At 40.3% G+C, this 18807-nt stretch overlaps 1 protein-coding gene across 7 annotated transcripts in view; it reads left to right on the plus strand.

Annotated features, from left to right (window-relative positions):
- Positions 1-5083: 5083 nt before the first annotated feature.
- FN1 (fibronectin 1) overlaps positions 5084-18807 on the plus strand; it is a 69683-nt gene continuing 55959 nt past the window's right edge. For 5 of the 7 annotated variants that reach the window (XM_082630171.1, XM_082630172.1, XM_082630175.1 and 2 more), the window contains exons 1-10: positions 5084-5518; positions 6419-6547; positions 7510-7647; positions 8998-9129; positions 10146-10283; positions 12960-13118; positions 15343-15534; positions 16339-16518; positions 17172-17348; positions 18389-18541. In XM_082630171.1, coding sequence (XP_082486297.1) covers positions 5353-5518; positions 6419-6547; positions 7510-7647; positions 8998-9129; positions 10146-10283; positions 12960-13118; positions 15343-15534; positions 16339-16518; positions 17172-17348; positions 18389-18541 — 1564 coding nt within the window. In that variant the 5' untranslated portion in view covers positions 5084-5352. The remainder of the gene's footprint in view (positions 5519-6418; positions 6548-7509; positions 7648-8997; positions 9130-10145; positions 10284-12959; positions 13119-15342; positions 15535-16338; positions 16519-17171; positions 17349-18388; positions 18542-18807) is intronic. The other 2 variants (XM_082630174.1, XM_082630177.1) reach the window with 1 other exon arrangement.

Below are 18807 nucleotides of genomic sequence, written 5' to 3' on the forward strand. Positions count from 1 at the left end.
TCACTCACAAAATCCCTTAGCCAATTGCTTTGCTCATATTTTTATTCCAGAGGGAGATAAGTGATACTATAATTTCTACAAGGCTGGTGATTCAGAAAGCTTCATTCTAACTATTTTTCTAAGCCTTGTAGCCTCATCTGTAGGAGTGAGAGGATAATAGTACTTACCTCAGAGGGTGGTTGATGGTTGAATGAAAAACTGAATATAAAGTACTTGGTACTGGGTCTGGCTCAGAGAAAGTGCTTAATAAAATCTAGCTGTTTAGATGTATTTCTCCGCAGGTACTGAAACCTTTATGACCTTGTTCAGGTGCTTATGCATGTCTTAATTTTTCATGTTTAACACACTAATGATTTGAAATATCCATTCCATCTCAGTAAAATTTTCACAGCTAATGAGAGACTATATCAAATTTATCAAGAAAATGGTTTGGCTTAAATTTAGGGATAGTTGTAATTATGCTTTTATTGCTATAATTCAGTTGAATATGTCCTTAATTTTTAATAACTAATTAATCAACAGAAGGAGTGTCTATTGGCCACCTATATCACAGTAGTCTATTGTTGGTATAAAAGTTTATTTAAGAGATAATGTTTATGGTTGTTTTTAAGCACCTGATGCAACCTTCAAAGTTAGCTGCATATAAATGCTTAAAGTGTGTGAATGTAAGAAGATAGAAAATAATTTAAATCCCCAAAATCTTTTAACTTTTCAAAACATTTTTTCAGCCTTTCAAAATAAACTTTTAAAGCCACCTACATAAAGTAAAGCAAGATTGGAAAAAGGAGCAACAGCACACAGAAATAAAAATTTTCTAAGAAACTACTACCTATCTTGGAAAGCTGAAATGTTCTATAATACAGTCCAGCTACCCAGTAGTTTGTTTCACTTTACTGGATGAATAAGATTCCTTTGCAAAGCCTTTTGGGAGTTACATCACTCTAATGAGAAAAAGAGCACTTCTGTTAAAAAACAAAGGACACCGATTAAGGCTTTTAAAAGTGCTGATTAAATAATAAAGTAACTTAAACTATAAACAAAATGCTGATTAAGTGAAAACTGGCTAGCTTTCAAGGCATAATTTAAAGCCCTTATCAAGTATTTTTTTTTCCCCCTGATTGCAAGGCCCTGTCAATTCTAGACAACTGTCCAGACATTCCACCCATGAGGACTGTCCATGGGGCAGTTTATTTTTCCTTCTCGCACCTGTGCTTAATGAGTAGCAGTTTTGCAAGCTTGGCTGTTTTCAAGGGAAGATAGGAAGGATTTCATGCCCCCCAAATAAAATCAAGATAAGAAACAAAACTACTGTAATTTATCTCCATTCAACCTACCCACAGAAGACCATGAAATAGTAAAAGACACTGCAGGCTCTTAAGGCAGAAAGTTCCAAAGGTCACCTAATCAATGGCCTCCCCTCTAACAGAACTGAAAGAGATTAAGAACAGGATAAAAGCCAAAGGTTTTCAGGAAAAACAGCCCACCTTCATTTAAATATAACCCTTGGGGTCAAGGAGTTACTTTGTATCAGGGATAAGATTTCTTTTTTTCAATAGGCAAGGGATTTGACTAAGACAGTTATTGTCTCTCATGTGTGTATTCCTCTTAAAGAAAAGCCATTCTTCACTCAGAAACAAAACTGGCTTTTAAAATTTATCGCTTAAGTTGTTTTGATTTCAATCCTTTCTAAATGACTGGCTCTGATAAATTTATTTTGTGCTTAGTCATAATTTCAACAAATGAAGTCAATTCACTTCAGATTTCCATAATTGCACATGCTCCTCATTGACCTTCTCCAGTAACAAAACATCCAAATAACCCCCCAAACTCACAAATATATGTGCTCCTTTTTGTTACTGAACATTTTTTTTTTTTTTTTTGGTACGCGGGGCCTCTCACTGTTGTGGCCTCTCCCGTTGCGGAGCACAGGCTCCGGATGCGCAGGCTCAGCAGCCATGGCTCACGGGCCCAGCCGCTCCGCGGCATGTGGGATCTTCCCGGACCAGGGCACGAACCCGTGTCCCCTGCATCGGCAGGCGGACTCTCAACCACTGCGCCACCAGGGAAGCCCTGAACATTTAAGTTTACCTGAGTTCTGAGAAAATTCTATCTCGATGGCAAATCCAAGAAGAAACAAGGCACAGTCGTAAATGAAGATTTGTTCTGTCTCTACCACATGCATGGCGTCACACAAATAGTAGGTTTTGTAAGAGGTTACTGGTGTAGAAGAAAGAATCCACTACTGTTTTAAAGGCAAACTTCCTCTTAGAAAAATGAAGAAATGAGGGCGCCCTGTATATGCTGCAGCCACTTGAGTGCATGTCACTGAAACAAAATCAGAAGATGGTACAATACAAGTAAAAAAAGAATAAAGAAAGCCTACACTTCAATCAGTGCTTTAAAAACTTTTTTGGAGTGTAATTTACATACCGTAAAATTCACCCATTTTAAGTGTACAACTCGGTGATTTTCAGTAATTTTACCAAGTTGAGCAGCCACCACCACAATATAGTTCTAGCACATGTATTTTCATCACCCCAGTAAGATTCCCTGTGCCCATTGACAGCTAATTCCCATGCCCAGCCCCAGCCCCAGGCACCTACGAATCTACTTTCTGTATCTTTTGTCACATTTCCTTCTCCAAATTGAGATGAGAAAAAGAAATCCAATGATATATCCTACAAACAGGAGGATACAGTTTGCTGAAGAACCCATCCAGTCAAAATAGTCTTCAGATTTCTTAAGGGAGTGCAAGGGAATCTTGGACACGAGGCATGCCTAGTTTGAACAGGGTCAGAGTGGAGAGATTTAATTATCTCTCCAGTTAGAGATATAGACTTACACAATTACAAGGGACTTTGATAATGAAAGAATACTGTGACAAGCCTTGTTATCTAAGAAAATGTTTCTGTCTCCAAAGTTTAAGAAAAAAGAAGAGCCACTTTCAAGTAAAAGGGTGAACTCTCAAGCATTTCTATAAAATTCAGTCAGTATATTGTTATACTTTTGCTTCTGAGACATTAGAAATATACCATATCCTTAAGCAAATTATATTTCAATGGATTGTAATATCAGTTTATTCTGAAATGTAAGTCACTTGGGCTTTTTTCCTCCAAGCTCTCTTGTGTATATTATTCTAATGTATTTTGAGTACAGTAAATATATCAAACTATCATGGTTTTGGTTGACAAAATACATTTCTAACCACTTATTTCCTTCCCCCAGAATCTACGTATTTTAAGAAAGCATTAGCTTCAGGTTTACCTTGCTTACATCCTGATTTCCAGGTACCGTTCCCTCTGGAAGGAACACCCAGCTTCCCAGAAATTTACTAAGAATTTTACAAGGGGCCCTTTTATATTTGAAAAAGAAAACTGCTTTGTCAAGCGATGATGAGAAATCAGGGGGGAAAAAAACAACAGGAAAAAACCTCTAACCCAGACAGGACTCTAAATTTGGGGAAATCTGTGGCACTCTTTCAACTTGCAAAATTGGTCACAAAGATGCCTCAAGAAATTACTTTACACTACTTGTAGGAAAGTGATATTTGCTGTGTGGTTCTCCCCCCCCCCCTTTAATTCCCTGTGTTAATAAAAGCAAATGTTAGTTTTGTGTCTTTGATGTGTTTTATAGACCAGAGTTCAAATTACCCCATGGCAGTTGCTGAAGGCAGAACTTTTGGAGAAAAGTAATCGCAGAAACAAACATATTTGGTTAGCAGCTTCCACAGATTCTCAAAGCAAAAGGGAGGTCTGCACTAGGAACCTAACTAGGAGGCAAAGCTTTGAGTTTAGATCTCTCAGGAGTTACTGAAGAAAGTTGAGGACTCCTTTTGAAGATCTTTAAAAAGCACGTGTGACTTGTGTTTGTAAAAAGGACTGATGTGATGAGTTGCTAAATGCTAGAGACCTCTCAGATTCCCTTTCTACCCTGTATCTTTAGAGGGAAATCTTAAATGGGAACTTTCCATATTCTTGGAGTAAGTAACATTTGGAAAAAAAAAAAAAAAAAGTCTGGCAGCGGGGCTGGGGGAGGGGAATTCTGTGATGAGACCGATGTCCACCAAAGGAAAATGCCAAATAAAATCAAGGAAGGGACTGTAGGAAGGAAAGACTGGAAATGGTCTTTTCTCAGCTTTTAAGGACTCAAGGATCTCTGCTTTGTGTAACGGGCGCGGTGAACATGGGCAAGGACACCACGATCTTTCTCCGAGGTCGGTCCAACTTTTCAGTTTTCAGTGGTAACAGGCATCCCATCCCCGGGAAAAGAAGACTTTCTTGCATATTTGGAAAAAGGCAAACTGCTGCTCTGTCCTTTCAAAAGAAACCTCGTTCTCTGAATTACCCCCGGATCCGTCAAGCGCCCCGCAGAACTTCTGGTACTAAGTAAAAGCTCATTAAAAGGATCGTTTCTCCCTCCTGCCCCCCAGCTAAAACGTCCTCAGAACCGGGCAGGCACAGCGTTTAGAAGAGGAGAAGTCTTGAACAGGAAGCTGTGAAGGCAAAGAAAGTGAGTCTCCAGTCAGTGCACAGTAAACCAAAGAAAGGGAACAGAAGGAAAGCCAGCCGCGCCCTGGGACGGCAAAGTCTACATTCCTACAGCTGCAAGGTGGTGGCTACTTTATGGTTTTACCCTCCCCCTCGAACTACACTCCAGTGAGCAGAGACTTTTTTTCCAGAGGAGACGCAATGTCTTCAACCACCCCCACCCCCCCACCGCCAACCTCAATAAAATAGAAAAAGGAAGCGGGGTTAAGGGGGGGATGGACTTGCGACCCCTTTGCTACACACGACTCCGGCCCCTCCCTTTCCTCCCAGTCAACCCCTTTCTAGCCGCTTCCCAATCCCTCCCCCTTTGCTCCCCAAAAGTTTGATGACCGCAAAGGAAACAGAAAAAAGTTCTCTTGCCCAATCCTGGCGGGCGATCAGCATCTCTTTTGTTCGAGGAGAACCCACAGCCCCCCTGACGTCACCCGGAGCCCGGGCCAATCCGCGCGCGGTCGGCGGCGGCGGCGGCGAGAGGAGGGTGGGGGGAGTCCAGCCGGTCCCTCCTCCCCAGCGCCCAGGGCCTCGCGGGGGGCGGGAAGGGACAGTCCCATATAAACCCCGGCCCTCGGGGCTCGGCCGCCCGCGCCGGCTGCGCTTTGCAGGGGAAGAGAGACAGCCCTAGGCGCGAGCAGGGGAGAGGGGATCTGCAGCCACAACTTCTTTCGTCCTCTCCTTCCCCTGTGTACCTCTACCCTTTCCTTTCCCCATCCTCCAGCCCTTACCTTCTTGGCGGCACTGAAAGGGACTCCGCCCGCAGGTTGCGAAGGGAACCAAACTTGGTGGCAAGTTGCCTCACCGTCTGAAGATGCTCGGGGGTCCGGGGCCCCGGCTGCTGCTGCTGCTGCTGCTGCTGCTGCTGACCGTCCTGTCCCTGGGGACAGCGGTGCCCTCCACCGGAGCCTCGAAGAGCAAGAGGCAGGCTCAGCAGATCGTTCAACCCCAGTCCCCGTTGACTGTCAGCCAAAGCAAGCGTGAGTACCGACCGCCGGCTGAAACAGGCTGTTGCAGGGCTGGGACCCGTAAAGCCAACCGAAGTTGTGGCTGAAGTTGTGCGCGCGCGTGTGTGTGGAGAGTGTGCACTCCTTAATGAGAGAAACCGGCTGGGGAACCAAAAGACTTGCTTTGAGCAGTCTGGTTCTGAGGGCCTAGGATAAGATAATGCCTTGGAGGACAGGGGCTCTGCGAGGTCCCGCAGTGCTCTTACCAACTCAGGTCTAACTCCTATGAATTCATCAAAACTTGCCTTTAAAGAGAAAATGATGTATGCCTTTAAACTTTCCATGTGGGATTACTGTGGAGTTAAACGTTTTCAAAACAGGGGTGAGGAGACGGTAGCTAAATAACTGTGTTTCTCCTACTTTGAATGAGATGTTATTGGTTCAGATTGCATCCTGAGGCCCTCAGGATGCTTCTCCAAGAAGAGAGATCAGAAATTCTCTTCCAGTTTTTCAGACACACCCTCCCTTTTCCTTGGCTAAAGGAAACTGCTGAACGTTGCCCTTCTTGACTTATTACCTCCAAAGAGCACTGAAATTCCTTGCACGTTTTAAAATGTAGTTCCCAGTTATCTGCTTTTCAAAATGTTTCCACGCCTTTGATGCAGACCCCTGGCCAGATGGAAGTGACATCATTGTATAACGTTTAACTAAGTCAAAAGAAAAACAAAAGGAATAACCACATATCTACGTGTGCAAATTTGCGGTTAACTCTTTAGATATCTAGTCGCTTTTAATTCTCCTGGTGCTCTGATGGTTAACGTTTTCCCCTACATTTGTTGCTTAGGCTCATCAGTTTAGTTGTGCAAGAAAATTCCATCATTTGGAAAAAAGAAGGATGCAAATTTAGTGACTTTTTCCTTTAATTCTTTATAGCTGGTTGTTATGACAATGGGAAACACTATCAGATAAACCAACAATGGGAGCGCACCTACCTGGGCAGTGCCTTGGTCTGTACCTGTTATGGAGGGAGCCGGGGCTTTAACTGCGAGAGCAAGCCTGAACGTAAGTGGGGGGGAGCCTGTCTTGTACTTAATATCTTCTCATAGATGGAGAAGTAGTGCCTGTTCATTAAAGTTAGCATTAGTAATAAAATTACATTCACCATTTCCCCAATGGAATTATTTGTCATTTCCTCTTGAAAAATGTTTAATAACTGCTTATATTTGCTTTTCACATGTTCTTTTTGCCTTTAAAACAAAAGAACAAATGTATCTCAAAGTAGTTCCCAGAGTCTTTTTTTGGGGTTTTACTTTCCCAAAGCCTTTGATGAAAAAAGAAAAAAATGAAAAATGTTGTGTGTTCCTCCTTCCTCAAAAAAAATGATTATAACATTTTAATTTATTAGAAAGTAATTTCAAATCTTAAACTGTAAAATTATGGGACAGAAAACACTTTGGGCAGTACATTGGAAAGTGATTTGTCCCCTGCAGTTCAACATAAAATCACTAACCACTTCAAAGTTCTCCTTCCTTTATGACCCTTGATATAGTTTTTGTAAATTATGGCAACTCCTACAGAGAAGCACTGATGAGGCTAAAATGGAATAGTAGGATTAATAACTGACAGTGGCTGGGGAGGGGCTGGGGGAGGGGCTCTTCAGATTGTTTATTTTTATGTGGACCTTGGTTTGACTTTCTGAGCCAGAGAGGTGAATCCAAAGCCCTTCCTTCACAATCTAGCCGGTCCTAAGGTCGTGCGTTACGGCTTTTTCCTAAGGGCCTGAGAATCCTTTCCAATGGCTATTCATTTCCAGAAAATTAGAGAACTTGTCAAAGATTGAGAACTGAGGCTTTGTTAGAGCCTAGGGTAAAATCGAGATCTCCCACGTCAATTTTTTTAAAACTTTCCGTTTGACCATTGCCACTCATAGAATGAAAAAGTTGAGTTTTCCTTTGGATGGGAGTAGTGAAAGAGAAAAGCTTTTACATATGTAAGGCTCATGTGGACTGTCCTTCTCTCCTCAGCTGAAGAGACTTGCTTTGACAAGTACACCGGGAACACTTACCGGGTGGGTGACACTTACGAGCGCCCTAAAGACTCCATGATCTGGGACTGCACCTGCATTGGGGCTGGGCGAGGGAGAATAAGCTGCACCATTGCAAGTAAGAATGGCCTTCTGTCAAGTGATGCTAAAATAGCACGATATGAATTTTTCCATTACCATCACTGTCACTTTCTGTTATCCATGACTGGATATTCCTAATTTGGGGATTACCCCAGGTGACCAGGAAGTCTTCTGTGGCCACCTGACTGGTTCCTGTGCTTCTGGAAGATGGCTCTGAGCATAGGTGGAGTCAGTGTTTAGTCTGTGTGCATTTATGAGTGTGTGTGTGTGTGTACACGTGTATGTACATAACATAACCATGTGGATTTCTTGGGTTCCATTCCATTCTTAGAGGAGTTGCCCGTTTTACGTTATCTGGGCGTCTTCAAGCCAGACTACCCATGTGGTGATCTGCAGTGATTGGGAAGATGGTCACGAAGAGTGAATTAACCATTGTGTGGTCTGCTCTTCTTGTTTGCAATGCCCAGACCTCTTGGATCTCACAGAAAGAGTCTGGTTTCTTTGTAAGCAATAGTTTATTCCCGGGAAGCAGATCTCTCTATTCCCAGGAATAATATGGAATGATTAGCCTGATAGTGTTTCCACGCACTCTGGGATCTGGACTGACTCTCAGCAATTCTAGTTCAGCTAAGTCAAACTTTCCAGTATGATTCATTGTGTTACCAATAGATTCTATTAACATAGCATTTAGTTTTTTTTAATCCATCATTGTATAAAGTCACTTGATGGCTCTGTCCAAAAGACAAATCAGTCTCCTGTGAATAAGCCCAATCAGCCTTTCCCATATTTAATGTTAGGCTCTATCTAAGTGTACTGGTAAATCTTAAGAGTCAGTGTCCCATTGCGTTTACAGTCTAGTGGACAGTTTAACCTTTGCATGTGCCCTTGTGTTTAATAGCCTAGAAAAGTACCCAGATTTCCACACTTGCTATATATACATCTATTTCTTTCCATCAAAATGACATTTCTAGGGTGAAATACAGACTCTCCACATCCTGAAAGATGGAATGCTAGGCCTGATGTGGCTTTTTTCATTGAATTAGTCTCAGGTTCAACCCGCTGTGTATGTGTAGAAACCATGCCTGGCAACCTTTCTTTTCTGCTTTAGAACCCAATTTCCTGTGATCTCTCTGGGGAACCAGGATTTATGTCTCCTTTCTTTGCCATTCAAATTTTCTCTGTGGTTTCCCATTGTGCTTAAACAAGACATTTAATTGAATGACCCAAAGTGACCAGACCTGTTAACTTTTCCCCTGTCTCTGATGGGAAAGCTGTTCTCTTACTTTGGCTAACCTAAGTGCCTATCCTGGTTGGAACATGAGACTTTTTGTTCTTAAAAATATTTTCTATACCACTCTCTCTAACATTGGCTTTTTATCTTGAACAGACCGCTGCCATGAAGGGGGTCAGTCCTACAAGATTGGAGACACCTGGAGGAGACCACACGAGACTGGTGGTTACATGTTGGAGTGTGTGTGTCTCGGTAACGGGAAAGGAGAATGGACCTGCAAACCCATAGGTCTGTGACTCCTGGGGATGAATGAAGGGTGGGGAGGCACAGTTAAAATATTGGGTTGAGCCAAAATCTACTTGGACAAGATATATGAATTCCAATAAAAAAGATAACAAACTGAGAATTCTATTTCAAATAATGAAATGTTATTAATCCGTAGTCTTCTTAAAAGAATCAGATCAAAAATACCAACCACGTGTAGAAGTCTTAATTTTGTTTCAAAAACACAAGATAAAGTTGAAAGATTTAGGAAGAAGTCATTTGTTTTCTCTAAGATCTGATTTCAGATTTCAGTTTTTTTTTTATTTCAGTTTTTTTTCTTTTAAATAACTGAAATCAGATCTCTAAGATCTGATTTCAGTTATTTAAAAGAAAAAAAAATGACCCTTTTGACATATTTCTTTATTGGAACGCACTGGACAAAAACACGATATGGTGTGTGCTCTGTCATCCCCTTGGTCATTTTTTGTCAAAATAAAAATTGCTGAGTTTCTTTTGGTGTCAATCTTCAGCTGAATTCTATTGATACAAATCTAAAAGTTTTTTACTATAAATTTTATTCTGATTGTTCTCTAATTCAGAGGCTTTTATTTTTCTTTGCGTTGTCTCTGTTTTTACAGCAATCCAAATTTTAAATAGCTTTCTTGTCATTTTATTTAGGCATTAATAATTGGTCTTTCATAATTAAGATTGGAATTTTGCATATTACTCTCCCTCTGGATACGTACATAGATCTTTTTCACTCAAAATACTGGTGTGAATAATGGTACTAGCGGAAAATATACAGTCCATGTACTTATTAGGAGAACAGAATTTCTGCCTGACAACTTGGCTCGAGCTTTCTTTCGCTTTGGTTACACTATGTGCTTAGTTACAGGGCGTGCCTTTCTTTTTGAACAGAGTACCACTTAAAAAAATGTGGCTGGATTTTTGCTTACACAGTACAATTTAAATTATAGGGAAACTGCACAATTCAAAATAACTCCTTTTTTTTTCTGTTTTTCTTTCAAATTTCCCTACAGCTGAGAAATGTTTTGATCACGCTGCTGGGACTTCCTATGTTGTCGGGGAGACCTGGGAAAAGCCTTATCAAGGCTGGATGATGGTGGATTGTACTTGTCTGGGAGAAGGCAGTGGACGCATCACCTGTACCTCCAGAAGTATGTTTTAGACCTTTATGTCAAAGATGAGACCAGGCATTGTGTTCTGGATTCCTAGAGAGAATTGTCATGTGATGTCACTTAGAACACATCCATTCCACCAATGTGGATGTCAAGAAAAATTCCATAAGCAACTTATTTTGCTTCTTCAAAGAAGACTAAGTTTAAAAAAGAAAAAAAACTTAGTTCAATAAGGTCTTAGGTTATCAGCTACTGAGAAAAAACCTTAATATGCATTTAAATGGCAAATGTGTTGTGGACCTGAAGATTAGTTGCAAATGTTTCATCTAAAGTATCACTGAGATATTTTCTAAGTAACAAAGAAATCGTTAAAATAACATGCAAATGCATCTTTGGGCATGTGGGTGCTCTTGACATAGAAAGGAGCTAAAGCTCTAAAGTTTTGGGTTTCCTTCTATGTTTGAAATTTAAATAAGGCATATTCATTGACAAAATTGATGAAAATAAAAAGTACTTACCCCATAGGTTAAAATTATGTGTTTATTCTAGGGTTAAGGACGGTGTCTCTTTAGGTTTACTAGTGCTTTGAAGAAGCTACCCTCTGGAATCTCTGCTGCTCTGTCTAAGATTGCCCTGGGGCCTTACTTGTTGCCTTAGGGGTTCAAGGCTCCTTTTTTGAAATTTCAAACCAATAGTGATTATAGAGTTTGCTGAAGCAAAACAGCCATTAACTATTGATGTTATAAATAAATTTAAAATCAAATCTAAACAATTTTGAACATATTTTATTTATCTAGCTTAAAGTACCTAACCATCTTAGCATGTTCATCATCCAAATTTGAATCCTTTGCAAGCAAAAAATAGTCTGTCCTGAAAAGTGATAACAATCTAACCAAATCATTCCCAGAACCTTCCAGTTCATTAAATCTTTTGCATTTAAAATTTTATTATGATTCTCAGAATTCTAAGACCTTGGAGGCAATGTTTTAGCTTAAGACAAATTAGATGTTTGATTTAAGTTCTTGTCTATTATTTAAAACTCTTCTAATAGCAAGTTGGGAAAAGTTTCTCAAAGAAAAGTCATTTATTCCATGAAATTGTATAAGCCCCTACTTTATACAAGATGGTATAGGGATGCAAAAATGAATTGGACATTAACCCAGCTTTCAAAGAGCACTTAGTAAATAGGTCAGGGTGATGAGAAAGGCTTATACATATTCACATTCTACAAAGCACAATATTAAGGACTTCAAGACAAATACTGAAATAGTGCAATGGAAGTTCAGGGGAAGACAACACTTTTTTTTCTGTTTTTTTTTTGCGGTACACGGGCCTCTCACTGTTGTGGCCTCTCCCACTGCAGAGCACAGGCTCCAGACGCACAGGCTCAGCGGCCATGGCTCACAGGCATATCCGCTCCGCGGCATGTGGGATCTTCCTTCACTGGGGCATGAACCCGTGTCCCCTGCATCGGCAGGTGGACTCAACCACTGTGCCACCAGGGAAGCCCCTCAGGGGAAGACAACACTTTTAGCTGGGGATTTGGGGAAAAGTGTAACCAGCAATGATATCTTTATTCAGACTTCTGCTGTGGTGGGAGATCAATGTGGGTGTGTGTTTGTGTGAACTTACATTAACTAATTATTTTTTCTCTAACCCAGTGCAATGATTTTCTGATTCACAAACAAATCAAATCGTCTCTACTCACACTGTAGCATATGGGCAAAGCTGGATTATAATTGAAACAATCTATTTGCCAGATAATTGAACACATAGACGAATAGTAATTTAGTTACAAATTATCATTTTATATTAATAATCCCACTCTTCCATCAGAGAGTTAACACCGAGCAATTCAAAAGAGGCCATTTTGTTAGTGATGTTAAATGTGTGTTTGTGGAGGTGGGGTGGAACCAGTGGAGAGAATATTTTAGTTGGTAGAAGTTGGTAGTCCCCTGAATTGTTTTACATAACAAATGAAGAAAGAGATGCTGCTATCTTTTAATTGCTCCTTTGGGGCAGTTGGGGGAGACCCTTTGAGACCTACTTGCCTCCCTATTGTTCCTAGTTTTCTAAAGAGAGTCCCCTATGGAAAGGCAGGCTGTATACAATAATGACTATGAGAAAGCCCGGAGAGCCTGAGAAGGAAAGAGAGGGGAGAATAGAAAGTCAGAGGATGAATTTGGTCAAATGAACAATGTGAAAACAATGTAATGAATGAAAGATTTGATTTTTACCAAATTTAATGAGTTGAATGAATGAATGAAGATTTAATGAATGAAAAAAAATTGTTTTGGCAGACAGAGAAGTGGAACTAGACTAAATCATACAGCTCCCTTCACACTGTTTCAAATGCAATCCCATCTTTCAGAAGTTAACACCCGTGGCACCACAGCTGAATATAAACGTATCATCCAAAAACAGCTCACCAAGCTTGAAACAACTCTTTTTTTTTTTAATTTTTATTAGAGTACAGTTGACTTATACAATGTTGTGTTACTTTTTAGGTATACAGCAAAGTAACATACATATACATATATCCACTCTTTTTCAGATTCTTTCCCCATATAGGTTATTACAGAATATTGAATAGAGTTCCCTGTGCTATACAGTAGGTCGTTATTAAAAACAACTCTATTCTTATTTTAGGTTTGCACTGAGCACTTGCCAAGCTTGACCTGATTTACATGTTTCAATGCTTCCTTTCTGACACAGACAGATGCAACGATCAGGACACTAGGGCATCCTATAGAATTGGGGATACCTGGCGCAAGAAGGACAATCGGGGGAACCTGCTCCAGTGCATCTGCACTGGCAACGGCCGTGGCGAGTGGAAGTGTGAGCGGCACACAACCCTGCAGACCACGTCTGCCGGTGAGTCTCAGGGCCAGTGGGACCCAAATGGGGGCGCCTTGCATAAAGCATTTCTGCAAATCCATCATTCCCTTGACATGCCATTGAAGGATGATTTGCAGTGTTTTGGCTAGTAAGCTGAGTTCACTTGCAGACTGTTAGTTGTTAAAAGTTTGTTTAATATCAAGTTTTAAACTTAAATAAAAATGAAAAGAAAATGGATCTTAGGGGGAAAAAATCAGTTTTAGCCCCAAGAGGTAAAACTGATGTCTAAGAAAATGCTAACCTACATGATGTATACATAAAGGTATAGATAGATAAATATATTTAGATCTACAGATGTATATGCATATGGATACACACATATACATACACATTTATGTGTATTTTGAATATCTAAAGTGCATTTTAATGGAAATGCGGGATTTTTGATGAGTTACATGATCACTTGATTCTTCTGCTAGGAAAAGGGTAAAGTACATTTGTTCTTTTTCACAATGGAATATATCTCCTTGTCCTGACATTCTGCTTCTTTTTGTAGCAGACACTATCCTTGATGTGTGGTTTCCCTGCTCCAGCAAACTTTGTTGCATTCCATAAAATAATGCACAATCATTTTTTCCATGTATTAGCATTCACAATTTGAGAAAATCAGAGGGGCCTAGAGATGGGAAGGAATGACACAATATCTAAGCATTTTTTAAATAAAAGAAGTTTAAATTATTTCTAGTACAAGAACAAGATCTTTGCGTTGTAGCTTGTTTTGTAAGAATCTAAAGAAAGAAATAGGGCAATCATGAGTGTGTACTTCTTTATTATTCTTGCTCTGTTTTGATCAAGTTTTCACTACACAGTGTGCCGGCACTGTTGTTTAGTCTTTTATCAATTGGTCATCTAGCTAAAACTATTAATTACTTGTTTGGATTTTTTTCCTTTTGATGAGTTTTCATCTTGCTGTGAGCACTTATGAAGGTGAACAAGATTAGATTTGATAATATCTTTGAGTTCTTTGATTATTTTCAGTAAGATTGCTGCTAACCAAAAAAAGAAACAATTACAAATCTCAGTCTACTGAAGTAGTTTAAATTCAAAGGGTAGTTGGGGTTAAATGCGGTAAGCATTCAATAATTGTTATCTATTTTTATTAATATTACTAATATTATACTGAAATGGCTCCATTGTTCAAAAATGTTTGAGCAACATAGGGTTAAACCAGATGGAACCTTCTACAGGATCTTAATGCTCCTTTGCACTGTGACTCTGCCAGGTCGGGTGTATGAATACGGATGCCATGTTCCCCCAACATGTGTGACTTTGGGACTGTGGTCTGTGAAGTATTTGGGTTCTAGTGTTTAGCTTACGGAGATGCTAAATTCAGTCTATCAGTCATTCTAGCTTCAGTTCTGATTCCACTCTTCCTTGGGCCTTGCCCTCGGGAGAACAAATTTCTATAAGTTTAAAGAAAAGATCAACATATGCTGTTGTCTTACTCTGAAAGGAAAGCAGTATTAAGAGAATTGATTGGTTTTAGAAAACACCACAACAGAATTCCCAGCTAATCCTGGGGAGAAACACACGGTGGAAGGAGGGGCAGTGAATAGAGACTCCAATATAGCGGCCCCGGGGCATCCTCGGAGGAGCTCAGAGTTACACAAATGGCAATAGGTCTGCTGCAGAGGGGCAGGGGCTTCTCAAAACAGTATCAGGAAGAGAGAGGCCCAGATAGATTGGGCAAATGGGAGATGCTAAGAGAGGAAGGGTGAGACAGACCATTCCAGGCCAAGGGAAAAGCATGAGGACAGCACAGGGTACAGAAGGGAACGATGAGCAGCTCAGTGAGGCAAGAGGTAGAGCAAGGACAGAAGTGGTCGGAAGCGAGCTGAAAGCAGGTGAGGTGTGGAGGATTGTGAAGGCGCGGACTCTGAGCTCGCTGGAGTGAGTAAGGAGTTGTTGAAGGTATCTGCTCTGTTGAGTGGCAGAATAAATTTGGTGATTTAGAAGTATACTCTCGGTAGCTCCAGATAAGCTAGAAGATGGAAACCCCTGGGTAAACTCTTGTGGATTATTTCCTAGGCTGAGTGCAAAAGCGAATGCAGAAAGGGACGGGCATTCCTTTCCAGTCCCAGCTCAGTAACAACCCAGATTGCAGAGTCATCTGTAGGGGACCTTGAAGATCCGAGAAAGCTACTGCAGAAAGTAGTTTTCTCTAAACCAGCTCTGTGCCTTGCCTTTCTTGTGCCCTTAGGGTCTGGCTCCTTCACAGACGTCCGAACGGCCATTTACCAGCCACAGCCTCACCCCCAGCCGGCTCCATACGGTCACTGTGTCACAGACAGCGGTGTGGTTTACTCCGTGGGCATGCAGTGGCTGAAGACGCAAGGAAATAAGCAAATGCTTTGCACTTGCCTGGGCAATGGAGTCAGCTGCCAAGAGACAGGTCTGCGTCATATTTTTAAAACAGAGTACTGATAACGTTTTTATTATTTAGATTTTGAAAGGCAATACATTCATTTACCAAAAAATGGAAAACAATAAAACAAACAAGAAAAGCTTGTGATCTTACCACCCTGTGATAACAACCAGGGTTTGGCATTTGATATATTTTCTTCCAGTCTTTTTAATCTATGTATTTTCTTTCCTGTAGTGAGTACTAAACTGCTATGTACTGTCTCTGTTTTTCTAAAACGTTGTTACAAGAGGTTACTTTCTGAATAGCTAATCCATCCCTATTTGGTACTCTAAATCTCAAAGTTCTGAAACTCTGTGATGTAAACTTCTTTCAACAACCTAATGCATCTCTTCCGCGCTCTAAAAGTGGTAGTAATTATAGCAATAATAATTGGCACACGACTTTTCCCCTAGCACAGCCTCATGTATTAATTCTTATAGCACCAACAGAGTTGTATATACACCTCCAGTATCCCTTGAGCAGCATCTTTAAGTAAACCTGTAGTAATATAGCTTTGCAAATGGGAAACTGAGGCATGGTAGCAGAGTTGGTAACAAAGGATGTCAGAAGGAGAACTCAGGTGTTGCTCTACCCACAAAAAACGTGGCTTCATGAATAAGGCATTTTGACAATATTATGATCTGGTTAATACTTACAGCTGGTCATACTCAGTTTTGTTTTTTTTTTTCCTTTGAGGACACATGCTCAGTCTCAGTTAAGTATAAATAAGGAGCTACTGGTGGGAGATAAATGCTGCTGTATTTACTGAGACCCTTTTGGTTATGCTTGTAGCTATAACCCAGACTTATGGTGGCAATTCAAATGGGGAGCCTTGCGTCCTACCATTCACCTACAACGGCAGAACTTTCTACTCCTGCACCACAGAAGGGCGACAGGATGGACATCTCTGGTGCAGCACAACTTCCAATTATGAACAAGACCAGAAATATTCTTTCTGTACAGACCATACTGGTGAGTGTCCCGAGGGAAAAACAAAACAATGAGAAAACCCCATTTCTCATACCCTATTTTTATTGGCCAGCAAGCTAGCCATTTATTTTGAGGCTACACTTGAGAAGTATCACTTTTGTGCAGTCTGGACCCAAGAGACATGGAACTAACTTCTCAGCTAAAGATCCTTCCAAGTTTCCCAGTAATCTTGAGAAATGACATCAAGGGAAAAGCCCTCCAGTGCATTTATTTTTGACACACTGGGATTGTCATGTGATTAAAGATATTTGTATGGTAAAATCAGTAGACACTCCCACAGGGCTGAAGAATATACAGGAGGCAGGCCTGAGTGCTTTTGCTTTTCTTTTGGTTAAAACTATGTCAATGGTCAAAGTGACCATTTAATCTTTTTTCTTTTTTTGTCTTGGAAAATGAGAGTGAAAATTGGATTTAAATCTGTTTGAAAGGTGAAGGTGAATAATATAGTCATAAGCCTCCTACACTAAGGAGGCTTAGAACTATCTTGTCAGACATCTTTTATTCTGAGACAGACTCTCTGTGAATTAGTTGCAGAAACCTGGCTCTCTCAGAGCCTTTCTGTAGTAATTCCCCGCTGTACATTGGAAAGCTTAGTTGTAATCTTCTTCTTCCTATTTGCGTGTTCTTCTGGACAGTTTTGGTTCAAACTCGAGGTGGAAATTCCAATGGTGCCTTGTGCCACTTTCCCTTCCTGTACAACAACCAAAACTACACCGACTGTACATCCGAGGGCAGGAGGGACAACATGAAATGGTGTGGAACCACACGGAACTATGACGCTGACCAGAAGTTTGGATTCTGCCCCATGGCTGGTAAGATGAAGCCCTTGTAGACAATCATTTGTGGAATAAGACAGAAGAATAATGTCCAGTTTACTCCTATTTCACCCATTAAGACAATTTTGAGACAGCAGAAAACTTTGTGATATATGTTCAATCAAATATATAGGAATTATAGAATTAGTTATATGATTTAAAAATCCCATTCATATAATTTAATGTCCCAAAATATGTAAATATGATAAAAATACTTTTTCAAAGTCTGGAAATATACATGTTTTCAGAGGTTTGTCTTTTGTAAAAAGCACACAACTGAGTAGCTTAAAACATTTAAGTGACTGCTCTAGTCACAGACCTTCAATATTTACATGCCATTTTGGAATAAGCTCTATTACTTATTAAATACCAAAATGACTCAAAATCTGTGTTTCTGACTAGTAGGGATCTTTTTTTTTAAGGGGGGCTCTAGCTTGTGTGAATGGAGAAGGGGGAATGAATACCCTTTATTTGTTTTCAAATTTCAAGAGTCGCTAGACTACCTTTGATTTTTCTGATTATAGAAACAAGAACCCATGCACTGTCAAGGGTGAATATGAGGCAATGAAACATCAGAAGAAAACTACTTACGCTAACTTTTATTCCTCTCATTTCAGCAAAAGAGAATGTTGGATTTAGAAGGAAAGCACACGTTAACTTACAATTCTATACCCATACACATTGTTTCCCTTTGATCTAGAATAAACTGAGGCTAGAAAAAGTTATGGGACAGTAGTCAAATCCAGGCTTCTAGAACACTGCAAATCCTTTGAGTGGGTAGGCATTATTATGGTTTACATCTCCTAACCATTCTGTAATTTTTCCGTACAACAAACCTCATCTTTGGACTATGTTTTCTCTCTTTGTTACTCAAAACTCTACACACCCACAGAGCAGTGCTGATTTTTTTTGAGGCACACAAGACTTCTTTCCAAGTGAGAGCTCTTCAGATCACCAAAGCGGACTGATAATATTGCATACATTTTAGTCCTGTGATCATTTATCCAGTAACACGTTTCTCATCTGTTTCCAAACAGCCCACGAGGAAATCTGTACAACCAATGAAGGGATCATGTATCGCATTGGAGACCAGTGGGACAAACAGCATGATATGGGCCACATGATGAGATGCACGTGTGTTGGGAATGGTCGTGGAGAATGGACATGTGTTGCCTACTCCCAGCTCCGAGGTATGCTCGCTTGTGAATGAAAATAGCTGAGAGGACAAAGAATACAGAGAGGCAGACTTTTACATGAAAACTTGTACTTTACCAAAAGCAGGAGGAGAAATATGCAATGCCACTCCATTAGTCTACTGTGCTGGATACATTTTGCATGTTAGACAGCCACTTAAGAAAATCTGGCTGAGCAACTCTAAGATTCTGAAACATTCCAAGGATGTAAGTACTTAGACTGAGCCAAAAGTATGACTTCAAAGGCTAGAACACAATCACTT

Source organism: Mesoplodon mirus (assembly GCF_964341445.2).
Source record: "Mesoplodon mirus genome assembly, chromosome: 8".
Classification (NCBI taxonomy): Eukaryota; Metazoa; Chordata; class Mammalia; order Artiodactyla; family Ziphiidae; genus Mesoplodon; species Mesoplodon mirus.